At 38.5% G+C, this 19,071-nt stretch overlaps 2 protein-coding genes across 3 annotated transcripts; both read left to right on the top strand.

The window, feature by feature from the left end:
- Positions 1–1,353: 1,353 nt before the first annotated feature.
- On the top strand, positions 1,354–4,726 carry LOC137868428 (acidic mammalian chitinase-like). The gene is made up of 12 exons (XM_068705202.1): positions 1,354–1,401; positions 1,518–1,574; positions 1,668–1,697; positions 1,805–2,009; positions 2,195–2,251; positions 2,356–2,521; positions 2,690–2,814; positions 2,901–3,024; positions 3,478–3,660; positions 3,806–3,922; positions 4,124–4,256; positions 4,365–4,726. Exons 2-12 carry the CDS (start codon positions 1,550–1,552, stop codon positions 4,697–4,699), a joined length of 1,500 nt encoding a protein of 499 aa, XP_068561303.1. The 5' UTR covers positions 1,354–1,401; positions 1,518–1,549; the 3' UTR covers positions 4,700–4,726.
- Positions 4,727–5,508: 782 nt separating this feature from the next.
- LOC137868429 (acidic mammalian chitinase-like) lies at positions 5,509–9,304 on the top strand. Of its 2 annotated transcripts, none has more exons than XM_068705204.1 (11): positions 5,509–5,590; positions 5,667–5,693; positions 5,810–6,014; positions 6,099–6,155; positions 6,246–6,411; positions 6,498–6,622; positions 6,710–6,833; positions 7,115–7,297; positions 8,472–8,588; positions 8,697–8,829; positions 8,972–9,304. In XM_068705204.1, exons 1-11 carry the CDS (start codon positions 5,566–5,568, stop codon positions 9,220–9,222), a joined length of 1,413 nt encoding a protein of 470 aa, XP_068561305.1. In that variant the 5' UTR covers positions 5,509–5,565; the 3' UTR covers positions 9,223–9,304. The 2 variants fall into 2 exon arrangements, with proteins under 2 accessions (XP_068561305.1, XP_068561304.1); XM_068705203.1 differs by having other exon boundaries at positions 8,948–9,304.
- The last annotated feature ends 9,767 nt before the right edge of the window (positions 9,305–19,071 follow it).

Below are 19,071 nucleotides of genomic sequence, written 5' to 3'. Positions count from 1 at the left end.
AAAGCTAACAAAAGCTACCTAAGAGCATGTGTACAATAATGACAATTCACTGTTTTACAGGGGGTTGCTGGTCCTGTTGTCCCCTTTTTCCAGTCTTTGTGCTAAGCTAAGTTAGCTGACTGCAGCTTCACATTTACCATACAGTTGACAGTGGAATCTAACTTCACACCTTATTCTTGCAATAAAGCGAATATGCGTATCACCCCAAGTGTCCCTTTAACTGTCGGCATCACTCGGTCTTTCAAACAGCTTAAAGCAAAACCTGAAAAGATATTTCTATCTTATTGAACTCTGGCCATGTTGCTGGCATTCAAGATAGCACATAGTTACATCATAAAAGGATCATACAGCTTAACGGAAAAGGATATCTTATCTATGAACGTCAACATTTATCAGGCCTCTGATATGATACAGTAACCCCTGATATTTTATTATTCCACCCCTCTGATTATAGGAGGGAACAACCAAATCATAAAGTATAGATCAATATACAAGGCTTTTCCTTTGTTGAGTTCTTAGTTAATGCAATGTCAAAGGGGTCATGACAAGCCCAGGGCAAACAAAACAGTAGCAACTCATAATGTATAAACTGTGCGTGATGTAATAACTGAGCATAATATAATGATTTAAATGAATAATAATAATAATAATAATAATAATCAGTTCAATATCATCAATCTGTTCCAAATTGATGAAGTCCCTTGAATGTGTGACCTGGACAAAAGAGAACCTTTACGGAGAATATGCTGATTTTAATAGACTGGGTGTTTCTCAGCATGTGAAATAATTGTTCCAGTTATCTTAATATGAAGTTAAATTAGTCTCAAAACAGACAAGTACCCGTGAAGCATACAAGCTATTCAAGACTAAGATGAAAAAATGCAATAAACCAGTGTCTTTCCAAATGTCATGCTCTGGATCAACCTATAGATACATATCAATAGTTATCCTGAAAATTAAAAGTTGGGTTGAGAAAGGTGTAAAAATGATCAGTAACAACTGGAGGCTACTAAAGTTGTTACCATGGAAACCATTTTAATCCTAATGTCATATAAAATACAATGCATCACGCCATGTGTTTATGAAGGTCATCTTATCTGCATTAATTGACCAGCTCCCTTGATCACAGTGACTTTACAGAGGCAAGTTTACACAATTTAATGAATGCACTCTGATCCAGTTTTGTCTGGCAATAAAACTAGATATCATCTTCAATTCATGTCATCTTCAGCACCTCACTGTAATGTGATGTGACCAATTTCACAGCGACAAGTATCCTCTCCTGAAGGACCTTCACTGTCATGCCGCCCTTTGTCCCTGTGTGATCATATCTATAAAAAGGACTCATAGATCATTGGCACATCCAGCCAATCACTGGGAACAGGTACGCCTTCAGCACAGGTTTGAGTGGCCTATATTTATTATGTGCAGCATTACTACCTATAGTACAGCCTCTAGATGGTAAACTGGTTCCAGTCTACAAAAACTATAAACTCATACTTCTTTCTTTTTTTAAGTGTTGCAGCTCTGAGGTAAAGACTGCTAAAACATGGCTCGACTAACAATTTTGGCCGGTAAGTTACATTCTTTCAGTTGTTCATTCCTTCAAATGCAACTATCTTCTGCAAATTAAAAAAAAAAAATCATAATTAAATGTTGTTTTTAAGGTCTGTCCGTTTTGATGTGTCTCCAGATGGGTATGCGTTCATTATTTAACTTCTTTATATTACATTGTCATTTGCTTCTTAATCCCCATGACCTGCAATAGAAACTCAACTCTAATCATTTTGACCCTCTCCAAAAGTGTCTTCTACCAAACTGGTGTGCTACTTCACAAACTGGTCCCAGTATAGACCAGGTGCTGGCAAATATCTGCCTGCCAATGTGGATCCCAACCTCTGCACACACCTGATCTACGCCTTTTCAATAATCAACCACGCTAACGAGCTGTCGCCCTACGAGTGGAATGATGATGTCCTCTACAAATCCTTCAATGGCCTGAAGACTAGGTGAGTTGTTGCAGTTTTTTTTTTATCACTGATGTGAAAGAAAAATACAATGCTCATGCAGGAATGTCTTTTACTTGAAATGGAATATTCCTACATTGTGGGACTGCTGCTTTTACAGTAGCAGTAAAGGATCTAACTTCTTGCATCACTAATTCATTGTTAATCTACATGTTTATCCTGCACAGAAACCCCGAGCTGAAGACTCTGCTGGCTGTTGGGGGGTGGAACTTTGGAACGGCACAGTGAGTCAACAAGGTTTTAACAGCAAGGAATCCTGAGGCTGTCAATTATAGTATCTCATATAAAAATCAACAGTGTAGCTATAACTCTTTTTACATGATTATAGATTTACCATCATGGTTTCATCACCTGCCAACCGCAAGACATTCATCCAGTCTTCAATCAGATTCTTGAGACAGCATGGCTTTGACGGGCTGGACCTGGACTGGGAGTATCCTGGAGCACGAGGAAGCCCACTGGAAGACAAGAAGAGATTCACAGGGCTCTGCCAGGTCAGTTTGTAAAATCTACACCTCCCTTAGTCCTGATCACCATTGACATAATCCCGCCGGATGCCGCACCAACACAGCATCCTTGTTTGAGATAATACAGCATATGTGATTATAAATAGTCTCCCACCGTACACATGATTAGCCTCAACTATTTCCTCTTGCATTTAGGAACTACTCGCTGCCTTCGAAAAAGAAGCCGCTGAGACCAAAAAACCACGATTGCTGCTCACGACTGCAGTGGCTGCAGGGAAAGGAAACATCGACAATGGTTATGAGATTGCTGAGGTCGCCAAGTGAGTTCCTGCGACGTAGTCATTTAGTTTGAAAGTCGATTAAAAGAAATGAGTTTCTATTTTGTGATATCATGCTTGTCTAACAGGTACCTAGACTTTATAAATGTCATGACCTATGACTTCCACGGAGCATGGGACCCGTTCACTGGTCACAACAGCCCTCTGTACCGCAGCTCTTACGATCAAGTCGAAAACATCTACTACAATACGGTGAGTGAAATTCTCAACAAAATTCTGTTATCACCCTCAGTACCCAACAAGCTGAACACCAAACAGGTATTGTGTTTTAAGAAAAAAATGCATAGCCTCTTCCAAAAATAATCCTTTAATTCTTTATAACCCACTAGAAGTGTGTGGAGTGGTCTGTAGGGACCCTGCCCGCTGCCTATATTTTCTCTTTTACTTTCATTTTGCTGTGTTTCGGGCTGTTTCTGGACACCACCTCTATAAAATCATAGCAACCAGGTGCCAGATGATAAGCATGCATTCAAAAGTAAGCTATGAAAATGTCGAAAAAGGGTGAGGCAAAAAGCCAAGCGGACAATGCTCGTTCCAAAACGAGTGATTCTGGAGGAGGGGCCAACTTTGAATCTTGTGTTAACAAACCCTACAAATTGTTCCTTTAACAAATGCTTGATTTTTTTTTACATTTTCTTTTCACAGGACTTTGCTATGAAATACTGGAGAGACCAAGGTGCTCCTCTTGAAAAGCTCTTAGTTGGATTTGCTACGTATGGACGCACATTTCGCACATCATCAGCATCTCACGGTGTTGGAGCATCAACCAGCGGACCAGCCTCTGCTGGGCCCTACACCCGTGAAGCTGGGTTTTGGTCCTACTATGAGGTCAGTGAAGGTTCAACACAAGAGCAACAGGAAAACACAATTTAATACATATTTAATATGAACTTAGTGCAAATTCAATTGTTTCAAACTAAGATATCAGAAATGTTGAGGATGGTTTAAATATTATTTTCTTCCATTTTTACAGATTTGCACTTTCCTCCAAGGAGCCAGTCTCCACTGGATTGATGAACAAAGAGTGCCCTATGCCATAAAAGGAAATGAGTGGGTTGGGTTTGATAACAGGCAAAGCTATGAGATCAAGGTAATTAGTAACATAGGGTCCTCCACATCTATGCTTATGGAGATAATATGAACACGGTAAAAGTAGCATATCACTATCACTACTTGCATTACGTGCAGTACGTGCACTAGGAGGTACAGCTGATCACAATGAAGCTGCACAGACAGCGCAACAAAACTTGCATTTTCAACTGAAGTACTTTCTCTAACTTATATTCCATAGGCACAATATTTGAAAGATAACAAATTTGGAGGAGCCTTCATCTGGGCTCTAGATCTGGATGATTTCTCTGGACAGTTCTGCGGCCAGGGAAACAATCCACTCATTAGTTATCTGCGCTCTCTTCTGAATTCAGGTAAATCAGACTTCAACACTGCACAAAACGTAAATGTTTTATCATCTTCACTTAACAAATAAAATCTTCCATAATCTATTGAATTTAAATTAATTTTTGTTTTACTAGATTTTCCACCTCCATCGCCTGTAACCACACATGTACCAGAGATTACTACAAATCACCCCGGCTCAGCCAGCAGCACAACCACTATGACGCCAACAACTACCGGTGCTCCAACAACTACCGTTGCTCCAACATCTACCGTTACTTCAACCACCGCCAAAACAACAACCACAGGTGTCTCTGGAAGTGGTTTCTGTAATGACAAGGCTGACGGCCTCTACGTAAATGAAATGAACCGCAACTCCTTTTATCAGTGTGTTCACAGACACACATACTTCCAGCTATGTCCAGCTAATCTTGTTTTCAGTAAAAGATGCAACTGCTGCAACTGGGCATAAATAAATGTCTTCCTTCATGAAACCAAACTCTTTTATCTTTTTTTGTCTTTTATTTAAAACATTTTTTTCATTATATTTCATTTTATAGACTTTTTAGATAAATAAAAACAGAATTTCATGATTCTGACATGAAACAAAAAACGGTGACTTCACAAAAAAGACTGCAGAACACAACAACAACATCAACTTGTTGCTTATGCACTCCATATTAGGGATTCCATTTGAAATGAATGATCTCCAAGTCATATGGAAAACAAATTGTTGACAAGATTGTGTTACTATATTAGTCTATTTTCTACTGTACTATACATTGAGACACACTTCTGGCTTTATACATTTGCCTAGCTTGCAGTTTGTAAAAAGAAGATTCACTTTCTAGCAGGACACTGACCCTGAACACACATAGACGCTTTTCCTGGTCTGTCTAAAGCCTAAAGAAGTCATCTGATATCAAAGCCACAAAACATATGCAGGCAAAACATGCTTTAAGAATGCTGAAATACTATACATTGAAAGCTTTTGAAGAAATGGGTGAATTGATGCCAAACAAAGTGTGAGTTGCATGATTAATACAAATGTTAATACAAATGTCCAAACATTGAGAAATCATCTGCGACAGAATAATTTGGGTTAATAATTAAGTTACAAAGATTTACTCACAAATTGTTTATTTTATCTATGTGGGAAATGATTTTGACCAGTTTCTGTTATTTGACTTTCTTGGATGACGCAACAGCTTAAAGTCCAAAACTTTTGTAATTTTGTTCCTAGTTAATCATTATCATAGTTTGTGTGTTTTTCATCACCAAAAACCTATTCAGTGATCTTTTCTTGACATAACAAGAGCTCAACCAGCCACAACCAACATGTGCAAGTTCATTCTAATTGCAGGTAAGTCACAATGAAAATGTTAAAAAAAAAAAACTGTTTTATCTAATATTTACTAACTACATCTGTAACTTTGAAGGTCTTTGTCTTTCCTTTGGCAGTTTGGGTGAGTTTATGAGTTAAATCAATAATTATTATTGAACAACCACAGTAGCAACTGAACAAAGTCATTCATTTATCCTCAAAGATTAATAAATAATATTTCTGCTACTCCTTGAATAGTGTCGTCCTCCAGACTGCTGTGTTATTTCACTAACTGGTCCCAATACCGACCTGGTAATGGGAAGTTTATGCCTCTAAACATTGATCCAAACCTGTGTACCCACCTGATCTATGCCTTTTCTGGTATTAATGAGGCAAATGAGTTGGTCACCATAGAATGGAATGATGATGAACTGTATAAATCCTTTAATGGACTCAAGCAGAGGTCAGTCCAAAATAATTTTATTATCTTTCTAAAATTGTTGTGCAAAACAGTGATTGGGGCAACTACATTTATATATTCCCATAGGAATCCAAATCTTACAACACTGTTGGCGGTCGGAGGCTGGAACTTTGGAACACAAAAGTAAGATATTTAGCACAAAACAATCAATAAAGATCAATGTTTTGTGATTATGTCTTCTTGAAAGCAATCTTTCCCCCAAATTCTACACAGATTCACAACAATGGTGGCAACACAAGCCAATCGAAATACATTTATCCAGTCTTCTGTCAAGCTACTGAGAAAATATGGTTTTGATGGACTTGATTTGGACTGGGAATTCCCCGCTGCAAGAGGAAGTCCTCCGGAGGACAAGCAGAGATTCACGTTGTTATGCAAGGTCAGATCCAAAATAACCACTCTGGTGTTCAAATTATGTTAAACATGAACCACAAATTGACTTTACTATGTTTCTATGGTGTACAGGAACTACTAGAGGCCTATCAGGCTGAGGGAACAGCAACTGGTCGGCCCAGATTAATGGTCTCTGCTGCTGTGTCGGCTGGGAAAGGAACCATTGATGCTGGTTATGAAATCGCAGAGATGGCAAAGTACACCAAAATGTTACTCCCCACAGTATCCCCATTATTAGACGTCATCGTGTTTTGGTGATCTTGATCTCCCATCCATTTCATCAGGTACCTGGACTTTATTAATGTGATGACTTATGACTTTCATGGCACCTGGGAGAGTGTGACAGGACATAACAGCCCTTTGTACAAGGGATCCCACGACACCGGGGACCATGTTTCCTCAAATACTGTGAGTACGGGATTCATTTTTTGCGTTATTATGAATGTAACGGCATACTCTCATCTAATGTCAACATCCATCTATTTTTATGGATTTTCTAAATCTGTGAATTAAAACAGGAAATGCCAAACCCCCCAATAAAGTTGAAATATAGGAAAACTCAACATTCGCATAAAAATAGAAGATAGAAAATGAATTCATTAGCATTTTCTCCAGCAGATTTCTGTAAATTTTCAATACATTTGATTGTATACTTGGATTTTGTTTGTCTCTTTGTGTTCACATTTCAGGACTTTGCCATGAGATATTGGCGGGACAAGGGGACACCAGTAGAAAAGCTAAATATGGGCTTTGCAACATATGGGAGGGCATTTCGACTGTCTACTCAATCCAGTCAGGTTGGAGCACCAACCAGTGGTCCTGCTGCTGCTGGTGTTTTTACAAGGGAAGACGGCTTCTGGTCCTATTATGAGGTGAAACTGGCAACAACGCACTGAATTTAACTCTGTCTATGTTATATTTGTAACTCTATTTTACTAATAATATATAATAACACATACATATAGTGTTATTTTATCATGAAGTCGTCATACAGAATTTCAAAGATGCTAAACGCAAATTTCAGAGCATATCTATTGCCTCACCACGGCTCTCAACACGGCAAACAGTGTTGACAGAGCTAACAGTGTTTACCTGAGGGGGGATAGGGCCAGGCGGCAAGGTCCACATATGAAAAGTAAAGTCAATGCCTTAAACCAGCATTCTTTCTGAAGTGGGCAAGTCCTCTCGTTGCAAAAAGAAGCCTGAATGTATCTTTGATAATGACCTTATTTGATTTATATCAGTAAAAATTGGAAACATTAATTTATGGTCTCAACCGAAAGTATCACGTCTTCTTCAATACAGCATGATGTTCATTGAGTAAATTATGGTCCCATTTAAAGTAAAATAGAAATAGTTAGAAATACTTTTAGTTGTTGCTACCTTATGATTGACAGGTTGTCTGGTCTGGCAGTTGTCTGTGTTTTCGTCATAGAACTTTAACTCTTTCACAATGTGTTTTCACTCTCGTAAAGTTGTAACATTTTTGGTAATCTAAAAAGGTCTTATTCAAAATTCCATTGTACTTAGCTCCACCCTCTTGTGTCACTTCTGGTAGCAAAAAAATAAAATGGGCGTGGCCAAAAACGAAGATGGTGAGAGCCAAAATGCCAAACTCAATGATTCATAACAGCAGTCCACAAATCAATGGGTGAAGTCATGGTGACTACGTCCACTTACAATCTATGGGGTGGGCGCTACATTACCTCATTCGTGCTGTCGAGGCGGATTCATCAGCTGTAATCGCTGTATGAGAGCAGTGCAGTGTGGCGGCGATGAGCTAGCCAGTGTGGCACGAGCACTAACATGTTAAAAGTCACGTGCGCCGGCCCGGCTATGTAAACAAAGCACAGTGAAGCCCAAATTATTACACACACACAGACAAGGATAGCAACTTCATTCTCTGCTCAGGTAGACATTACTCCACTATATCTTTACATAGCGAGTAGTTGTTCACTGCTATATTAGCACTCTGAATATTGAATCCAGACATTTTCATATATTAGTTTAAAATTTGATATTTAACCCTCTACCATTCCTTTTCAGATTTGCACTTTTCTTCAAGGGGCCAGTGTCCATCTGATTGAGGATCAGAAAGTTCCATATGCGGTCAAACAAAATGAGTGGGTCGGCTACGACAACAAAGACAGCTTGGAGACTAAGGTTGTGCTTCTGCAAAACGATGCTGATTTCTTCCGTCATACCAACAGTCAAATACAAAGTCAAAGTGCATACATTGTTGTTGAAGTGTTTGTGTCGTTATTCATCCAGGTCCGTTACTTAAAGGACAACAGATTTGGAGGAGCTTTTGTCTGGACTCTGGATCTGGATGACTTTACTGGACAGTTCTGTGGACAGGGAAACTACCCCCTCATCAGCTACCTCCGCTCTCTTATAGCCCAGGGTGAGTAGCAATATATGCTGCCGTATATTTTTTTGTCATGATCCACCCAGTAATTATTTTTTGACATTTGTGAACTTTGACTGTACAGGCTAGAGAAAATGTACTATTATTTCTACAGATCTTCCTCCACTTCCCACGACAGAAACCACCCCAAATCAAGCAACTCCATCTATAGACAAACATCCACATCACCCCACACCTCGTCCCAGACCAACAATCACTACTTCATCCAACACTCCAGACAATTTCTGTGCTACAAAGACTGGTGGGATTTATGCCAAACCTGATGCCCCGGGTTCCTTTTACAGTTGTGCCAATGGCATCACCTGGATCCGTAACTGCCCAGCTACTTTGGTCTTTGACGTTGGCTGCAAATGCTGTAACTGGCCATAAATATTTGACAAGCTGTTCAACAGTGAGCAAAAAATTATACATGAATTTTACAATGGGAATAAAGTACCTCTGAGACCATAAATTGATTATCTTAAAATGTCTTGTGAATTAGTTGTTTTTCCAAAAAACAATTAAAGCTTATTTAATGCATTGCACACACGATGGTTATCCTTACAAAGTCATTGGCTTCTGGGCTTCCTTTAGTTTTGCAGCATAAAATATAAAATGCAAAAACTTTTGAAGTAGTTGGACGGTTATTTGGCGACCTCATTATTAACAATTACAAGTGTCAACTTGTTTTTTTCAACTGGGAGCCAATTAAGTTGTTGAAAATATGCTGAATCACTAAAGTGGCCTTCATTTGGATCTGAACTCCATATCGGTAACGTTTCGTGACTGTACCTTGCAGACAGAGAGAAAATTGAACAGGTGGAATGTACCCAAAACTGCTTCTGTGGAAGTTAGGTGTCAGGCACACATTTTTTCATGATGAGTCACACACACTGACTCAACCAATGAGAACAATACCACTGTCTCTATTGCAGCTGGTAATTAATGATTTTGAAACACTGGACTTTGCACCTTTATGGAAAATCAAAGCACAGGTTTGATATCAATTATTGATGCCACCACACAGTTATATTTAGCGATGCACAATGGGGTGATTTTGCGTAGTGACGTTACACCAGCACTACTAGTAACTCTGCTCAGATTATGACTCCCGAGAACAGCATGTTTGTCTGTATCACGCCTGCTGCACCTTTGACGTGCTGCCCTGTAAGCCGCACACATGCAAAACATTCAGTTTCCTTTGATGTGCTAATTATAGAGGCCGGTAAGGAAAGACAAATAAGGGAGCAAGGGAAGCAAAAATTTAACCCTCAGATGTTTTACTTGGCAGTAAGTACTAAGTAATTAAGTCATTATCATCATAGTTAGTCACAGGTGTAACTAATAATGTTGATGATTATGACAATGATCATGACTTCATTCAATTAAAGTTTCCAAGTTAGCTAGGCCACCGATCCAGTTTTCACAAATTAACGCTGAAACTAGGCTGGCTATGTGACGTGGTTGAGGCTATGCTATGTCATTAATTAGACTACACCTGTGCACTTCCTGCCCTGACATGTCAACATTCCTGCCCAAAGAAATTCATTGAGCAGCCTAAATTTTATAATGATGAACTTTATTTTTATGCCACCTTTCAAAACCAGAGTTACAAGGTGTTTCACAAAATATAACACCAAACAATATCGGTGTAAAAACAGCAAATCATAACATTTTAAAAATGCAAAAACATTTAAAAGAACGTCAATAAAATTTAAACAGGGATTTCAAGAAGTGGTCAAACACAGAGAGATAAAACTAAATGTAAAAAACAACAACATACAAACAATTATATGTCAAAATGCCTGCCACAAAAAAAAGTCTGATGCTTGATTGCACGGTTGCACGTAACTTAAGTATCTGTTGGCTTGGTCAAAATAGGCCAAAATCTATGTATAGAATCTGTAAAGAAGATTCAGGGCAGAGAACTTGTACCTTAGTTGTATGAGTCATTCTGAAGCAGTCCCAACTACCAAAAAGAGGATACCGTATCTACTATGCAGAGATAAAGCTTACAGTTGTGTGCCTTATGAGGGATCGCATTCTACTTATCTTATCTAATCACACTGATCAGAAGTAGAATCCAAAGAGATAGGTGCACCCCACTGACACACAGAAGAACAACCTCATGGATGCAAGAGGTGTTAAGTGTGTTTCAGCCATGGTATGGGATGTATGTCTCCCAACAGGAGCTTCTATCCTTATCTAAAGGTCCTACAAAATCTTCTCAATGCATCCAACAAAGCCATATTAGCTGAGCATAAGGAGTTAGAAGAAGTCAAGATTTTGGTTTTGCAAAAACACATGACTCGTGATCTCTTGCTGGCTGCCCAAGGAGGAACCTGTAACCTCTATCTTGTCACAACAGTGTTTCTAATACCGTATTTTTCGGACTATAAGGCGCACTTAAAATCCTTAAATTTTCTCAAAAATTGACAGTGCGCCTTATAATCCAGCGCGCCTTATATATGGTTACTTGTTGTGCTTATTGATCGATTTTATGTGGTACAATGCGCACAAAAATCTGTCGAAATATGTAAGTACGACTTTGGTAAGCAACGAAGCCGCTCCGCTCAATGGATATTTGGAGCATTACGGTACGCTGTGTCACTACCTGATCGGCCCGTAACAGGAATGTAATGTCTAAACTAAAAGTCAAAATCGATCAATAAGCACAACAAGTAACCATCGGTCGCAACTGTCGTCCGAGCTTTCACGAAAGCTGGAATCATCACTGAACAGCCAAGTACTGATAACGGCAACAAGACTGACTCGGAAAATGACGAGAGGGATTCGGGCATTCTTGATGCCGAAATCGCACAGCTGTTTCACTCAGACACTGAAGATGAAGAATTCGATGGATTTGTGGAAGAGGAATGAATCGATAAGTGAGTGTATTTTTCTGTACCGGTATTTGTTGTTACAACTGAGTTGAATAAAGTTTGATTTACCGGACTGTGTTGTTTTGCTTAATGCGCCTTATAATCCGGTGCAGTTTATGTGTGAACATAGACACATTAATTCACAGTGCGCCTTATAATCCGGTGCGCCTTATAGTCCGAAAAATACGGTACTTCTTCTTGGTTCATGTCTAATGACGGAGATTAAAATAGCCTTTCGCAAGACATCCAAGACTGCTGTTCAAGCTCCTCAGAGAGTGCAAGGATGATGATCTGTGATTGTCAAGATTATGACGAATGGGTTCCAAGGTAATCTGTACGATGGCGTGTCCTATGAGGAGGGTATTCTTACTCTCTGGAGAATAGGAGGTACATATCAGGTTTTCTATCTGCAAACAAGTCTTAACATTTAGTTTTAGAAGTTTAGCTATGCAAGATATTGTGGTGGTTTGTAGTTAACATAGTATTCTAATTAACCAACATGATATGCTAATTCACAACTTTCACCCTGAATATGAAATGAGTCCTTATTGGTTTTGTTCTCAATAGGAAAGTGATTGATTCCATTTGACTAATATTAACTAATATTCTGTGTGGGTTTTATTTTAAATGATAAATTACTACATGGGATTGTTACCCTGTTGAATATATATGGTGAGTTAAGTTAATTATTTAATTTGATTGTTTAAAGTTGCCTTTGGGTATGAAGGTCAAAAGAGCTGTACCTAAGTGTTGTTGTTCGCTGTTTTGAACATGAATAGGATTCATTACACTTAATTGTTCTACTCTGTATAAAAAAACAAACAAAAAATATTTTTCTATTTCTCTTCTCACATATAATCATACATTTATAATTTGAATTGATAAAAAAAATGATGCTGTGTTCTCATATTAATGTTACTAATGATGGGTGTAAAAACAACAGGTGATGACTTTGCAGTGCCGTGTATGCTTCCTTATTTTTTTATTCACATATGTTAAAATGATCTAATCTAAAGTTAAAAACTAGTAATGAATAAATATTAAATTGTGTTTAGTATGTATCCTAAACTGTTTAGCATACACTAGAGTTTGACTACCTTTGCTTACTCACACAAAAATAATTTATAAAATTGGTTGGTTGGTGTTGGTTGATGAAGGAACATGACTCTGATTTAAATGTCTGATGAGTACTTGATTGAGGGGAATCATTTCTTCCCCATTCACTTATTGACCCGAACAGCCAGTGGTAATTAAGATAGTAGCAGTACACAGCTCCCTTCAGCGAGCTGACTGACTCCCAGGCTGTGGATTGATAGGAACGCCTTTTTCCCCTCCATATGTGTCTACATAAAGGACACAGTGCATTATGGGAACAAGAGCTCAGCCTACGATGGAGCAAGTGCATCTTGACCTCTGATTAGGTGCACATTTATGACTTTATGACAACTGTACACATGTAACTCAGTGGAGAATTACCTTCTTTACATTCAAACAAAATACTCCTTGAAACGCGATAGCCTTCAGAATTGTTGGTGACTATGCACTTGTGACCAGATTCTGTGTATCACTTGTATTGCTGTTAATAGATTCTCCTAGTATTCAAGCCTCAATAAACCTTCAGCCTAAAACACAGAGAGTCTTCTGTTGCTTCTTCAGTCTCCAGGTAATTTGCGCATGACATTTTCATCACACCAATCTCATTTCTTCTCACCCTGGACCACAATCCAGGGCTCTAAAGGAGTAGGTGTAGTGCCCAAGTCTGAGGAGGTTAACAGAAGGCTTAACTAAACTAGTTGCAACAGTTTCTCTCCATTTCTGAAACATTTCGCCAATTTTGTAGCTCAAATTTAGTAGGAGGGAGACGCACACTAAACTTAGCAATAACAAACTTAAATTTATTAAAGCGAGTTTGAAAATGAACATCAGAATGAGGCGTGGAATTCAGAATCAGTAGTGTATGAGGGTCCATGGATGCAATGGATAATGTGAGGCAGTCTTTGCACTGGCAACCAATAAGATGTAGGGATCACCTACACTAAAGCTAAACTCTTTCCTCTACATCCAGTGATGTTGGCGCACCAGCCAGTGGTGGACCTGGTGAGCAAGGCTGCTACATCAATGAAGAAGGATTCTGGGTCAGTGCAGACCTGCCAACCTGTCTGCATTTTGCAGATTTGGTTGATTTGGTGATTTTCCTTGATATTTGTGCCTCTACCATAACTAGGCTACACGATTAAATGGTTTATTTAGCTTTTGTTTTAATGGTGTTTATTGTTGTTATTTCCTACTTGGTTGTGCTGTGGCCTACATGCAAATTGAATACCGTTTTTATATCAGTGCATCCCTCAGCCTTTTGTCTGTTTGACTGTTGCATGTTTCCAAATGCTGTACTGTAATGTGTATGTATGCAAATTAAGGACAGTAAGTGCAGTAGTTAAGTACATTGTGTGTACACCAGTGATTTGCGTCTGTGTCATGCACTCGCTCGGATGTCATTGCTGCACATGTATTTGTACACTAGTGTAATTACAAGGCAGGGGTGTGGCAACACAACAGCTACATTAGAAAAGGGAACGCCATAAATTACACCCCAGCAAAGATTTGTCCTAAATCACACCCAGTGACTTAAATAACAACTCCACTCAACCCGTTGTCACTCCAATTCATCAAATACCCACTCATGGTCAGTGCCTCTCAGCATCCATTACCAACCCACCAGGGCACCCTTTAGCGTCTGTACGAGACGCACCAGGCTTTCTCCTACAAACTCCAATGTAAACCCATTCCCGCCATTGTTAAGTGGTCAGAGCAAATGACATAGTGAAAAAAAGTAAGAAAGTCCTCGTAGGGCGGGTCGGAGTAGAGGCTGGATGGGTCAAACAAACACAGGACTTTCGCCCAGGAGAACGCTGTTTGTGTTCCGTGTGAAACCAAATCAACGTTGACTTCTTCTACTTTACTTTTGTAACTTACATACATACATAATTGGCACCAGTTAAGTAACAAGTGTACCTATTTCTTATTCCACAAACATACCTATAGTTATTTTAACCCAACATACAATCTTTTCCTAAGCCTAACCAAGTAGTTTTGTTACAACCTAAAAACGAAGTAAACCTACATTGGAAGTTTATTTTGACAAGGGAATTTATGAATGTAACGAGTGGAAACTTTATACTTCCTGTAAACGCATACGTTTATTTTTAAAATACATTGCAAGTCATGAGCTGAAACTGACCCGCCATCATCCACATCAAAAAATGACACACAGGAAGCACCTAGAGCATCATAGTTTGAAGCTTAGGGTCACTGAGTTGGGAGTGAGATTATTTGCTTGTCTGTATAACAATACTTCAGGACATGCCTTATTTGGTGATACTGCTTCTCATTATTACAATAATTGCCTTCTTTGTCATTAAAGCTAATCGTTGGTGTGGGTGTGTTCTTGGTACATTTTTAAACACTGTAATTAGATGTGCCCATGACAATGCTGCTGTTGCTCATTTATACAAATTATAAACTTGTTCTGTGCATGTATTGTTACTTTGTCTTTAACAAGTATCATGCCAGAAAAGTAAGCAATGTTTTTGACAGTACTAGTGCAGTTCCCGTTTGGATGAGGCCAATTGCTTGGCTGCCCGAGCCCCACCAGCTGAATAATTGAACTACAGTCAATGAGCCGCAGCCTGTAAAGGCCTGCTGCGGATGACATGTTCAACTCAGTCCGCAGAGCCCTGAAGTCCAGACCCTGATACTGCACAGAGCGCACTTGTTTATTCAAAGTTTATTAATAATGAAATAAAGGTGGGGTGGGAAAGGGTTTTAATGCTGACCATAAACTCAAAATGTCCCCCTGTAAGAGTGAAATAACCTCCTTAACAGACTTGAACTTGAATTTGGTTTTGTGCGTCAGTGAATACAATTTAATTTCAAAGTTAAAGCATTTCTGGCATGATAATGAATCAGAATCTGAATAAGGTGTACTGCCAATTAGGTTAATCACCTACAAGGAGGTTACAAACAGTCAACTGCTTTGGTAACCTAGCATTATTTAATTATCTCCACCCTAGTTAACGTAATGTTAGCTGTCTATTGCCTATTTAAAGCACTGCAGCCAGACATCCTTCAGTCATCTCTCAAATTAGAGAGACAGTGTATGCTTTCTTCACCATTTTCTATGTAAGTAACTATTTTACTCAAAACTAAATGTTGTATCATGTTCTTAGTTGCTATGAATATTACTATACCTGCTCCATCTCTGTAACTATCTTGCACAGTAAACTTCTACTGTCTTCCAGTTCATACCTTCAGTGATATATCTGTGGTTAGTGATACTGTATGTTACTGCTGAGTACAATGTCTTTCCTGCTCTCTATTCTTTTGATATTTGACAGCTGTATTGTTACATTTGCTCCAACTTCTGATTGCCTTCTTTCGTCTCATCTTGAAATGCCATCAATGTACTTAAAGTTTTGATAGTGACTAGCGACTTCAAATTGTTTAAATACCAGGTATTATGGTTCGTGCATGAAGTATAATTCATTTGCTTCAAGTTCAAGTTGTTTGATGAACAATGTCAGATTCGGGGTATTGCCTAATTTCATTTGGCTATATTTGCCATGTCATGCTCATGTTTTTCGACAGTCGATGCTGCTTTAATGTGGTTAACGCTTTGCCTGTGTTAATGTCGCATTGAATGAACAATGCATTTGCACCACTACCTCAGCTTGTTACATTATCCAACTTTGAAAATGAGCCGGAAACAGAGACAGCTAGCATTCCATGTAAAAGTTGCGCGTTTTCAAACATGTTAAAATAAACTAAATTAAATAAATTAACAAATATCCTAAATTAACATATAATATAATGTTATTAAGTCACATTTCTGCCACTTTCCCACAACTGGGCGAACAATGGAATTATCTGTAATGATTCATAAAATTATCAATTTATTTCCTTTTGGACCCGAGAGACCCCACCGGTGGGGACACATGCGTTCATCCAAAAATGTACCCACTCATAATGCCAAACAAGTGCACTCATCAGTAATGAATATAATGATGTTGCATACTTGCTCAAACTGCAGATCCTGGGCTACAAAGTCATCTCAGCTTTTTGTACAAACTCCAAACACAACTCAGTCAAAGCTATATATATTACCAAATATCAAAATCCATATAGCGCCACCTAAGCAGACCCACTCGCCACATTTATACCTCTAACTCTTTGCTAACTCATTCAATGCTTACACCCTCAAAAGATCGCCAGGAATCTGAGGATCACAGGGATATCACTCATATTCTGCTATACCACAGCATCGCTGAGTTACTTACAAAACAAAGCCATCATCACAAGCCGCATTATCGATTTACATCATAACCAGCTCCTTACTTTTTGATGTTTTCCAGCCAAAAGACTAATTAATCCATTCAGTTGAGAGATCCATGTGCTCAGCGGATGCCCCTCTGTTAGAATAGAGAGGTCTTGGCTCTATCTGTGCGTGCTAGCTAAAGGGGGAAGGTTATACGTTTCAGATTATCGGATTTTAGAAATTTGAGGCTCGCGGAGTTTTTTGATTCTGACTGGCTAACGATTCTGTCAATCAAAATCACAATGTGTTGTCCCAATAGCAAGGGCTCTGACACATCTAGGGAATGTTCATTGAGTCAAATCGACCAATCATAGGTCCTGGAAGAGAAAAAAAATGGAATTCAGATGACAAAGTCCCATATAAACAAGCTCAGATAGGATTTAGGCTCTCAAAATTATGCAAAATTGCTGTATTTGGATAGATTGAACACTATTAGTAATAAAATAAGTGAAATATATAATAATATAGTATGTAAAATTACAATGGAACAGCTGGAACAAAATTACATTTTGGCTGACCTCGCCGGACCTCTCTGTACTAAAACCTCTCTAACTTTTGAATGCTTCACTTATCAAAGTAAAATTGTGCAGAGAGACTCTTAACACATTGTGCTATGGAGAGGTTTAAAGCTTGCAGCTATATCATTCCTAAAAATAAATATCCTGAAATTTCTTTTTTTCTTTAGGCGGAAATTAAAATTTTCAATTTGTGCTTTGTGCCATCTTAATTTACTCTTAACCAGTAACATATATACTAATAATTACACATCTGAACAAATCTCACAAGTGTTCCCTTTATTATAACACCAAACCTATAAAAATACAGCTCTTAGTTGCAAAACTATGCTCATTTTAGCATGGCTATGCAATTTTCGAGCAGAGGCCTAATAATAGTCCCAGGGTCCAATAATGGCTTCTTAAACTTTGAATTTGGGTGAATGTTACAGGCTATAGTATTGAGACTTGGGGGGAGTCTGATTGTAGAAACAGCAAAATTATTTTTATTTCATGTAGAATCGTTAAAAGTGCGAACAGTACATAAACTTGAAGGATTTTACCAACACAGGACTACCAAGAACCTGATGTGTGTCCCCGATTTACCCTGCTGTTTATTTTGTCAATTATCTTTAGCAAGTTATATTTAGAGATTAATTCAAAGCTTGCTCGGAGAAACTATTTGAAATAAAGACTGAACGACAAGTCCGTTACGGTCTGTCTAATTCTAATCCAAATGATTTTCTGAGTGAAATTTCTGTATCTTATTGCGAGTTTAACTTTTTAATTTTGACACAAAATGCAGAGCTACAATATATACAGTATTGAAGAAAAGACTTGACCTAGAATGAATAAATAATTTGGGCACTGGGCTACAATTATTTAAAGATGATCAGTTTTCTGACTTGAAGCGTATTTTTGATCTAACACTTTTAAGGGATTGTTCTAGTGTTTTTAAATAGGGTTGTATAAGGTATTTACAGTAGATGGCGGTCTGCATACCCCCAGTTTGGGAAACGGGCCGAATTACAGAAACAAGAGTAAAGCAATTTACTGCCGTGGACAGTAGCAGCAAAACACATATTAGCCACCTTAAAGAAATTTATAAAATTCAATATCCGTTTAAGTGCACGCTATATTTAGATTGTTTTGCCGTCAGACAGCCCTTTCCAACGGGGAACTTAACTGAAACTTCAATGACACAAGACCACATTGACGAAAACAATATAGATATGTTTCACTTTCAGCAGAGTCCCATGTCGGATATTCTAAATATGGCGCACACTCCAACAGATATTGACCCCTATCCACAGTAGTATATGGCTTTGCTCTTGTGCTGGTGCTCCTGCCAATTTGTCTTAACTTGGGGTGTGCCAACCACCATCTACAGTACGTAATACACCGACTATGGATAAGCACTTCATCATCTGAACTATCCCTTTATTAACAACAACAGAGTGAGGATGTATTTTGAAAAATGTGTTGTTGATTT

This window comes from Cebidichthys violaceus, unplaced genomic scaffold, assembly GCF_023349555.1.
Source record: "Cebidichthys violaceus isolate CVI_PGR_0920_01 unplaced genomic scaffold, fCebVio1.0.p SCAF_110, whole genome shotgun sequence".
In the NCBI taxonomy this organism is placed as follows: domain Eukaryota; kingdom Metazoa; phylum Chordata; class Actinopteri; order Perciformes; family Stichaeidae; genus Cebidichthys; species Cebidichthys violaceus.
Note: the sequence above shows the minus strand (reverse complement) of the source record. Positions and strands in the feature narration are given on the sequence as shown.

Excerpts from the sequence above, each read along its gene's own strand:
- LOC137868428 (XM_068705202.1), top strand. The coding sequence starts at position 1,550 with ATGGCTCGACTAACAATTTTGGCCG. Across the intron at positions 2,815-2,900 it reads GAGATTGCTGAGGTCGCCAA|GTACCTAGACTTTATAAATG; the intron begins GTGAGTTCCTGC and ends CTTGTCTAACAG. Across the intron at positions 4,257-4,364 it reads GCGCTCTCTTCTGAATTCAG|ATTTTCCACCTCCATCGCCT; the intron begins GTAAATCAGACT and ends TTGTTTTACTAG.
- LOC137868429 (XM_068705203.1), top strand. The coding sequence starts at position 5,566 with ATGTGCAAGTTCATTCTAATTGCAG. Across the intron at positions 6,156-6,245 it reads TGGAACTTTGGAACACAAAA|ATTCACAACAATGGTGGCAA; the intron begins GTAAGATATTTA and ends AATTCTACACAG. Across the intron at positions 6,623-6,709 it reads GAAATCGCAGAGATGGCAAA|GTACCTGGACTTTATTAATG; the intron begins GTACACCAAAAT and ends CCATTTCATCAG.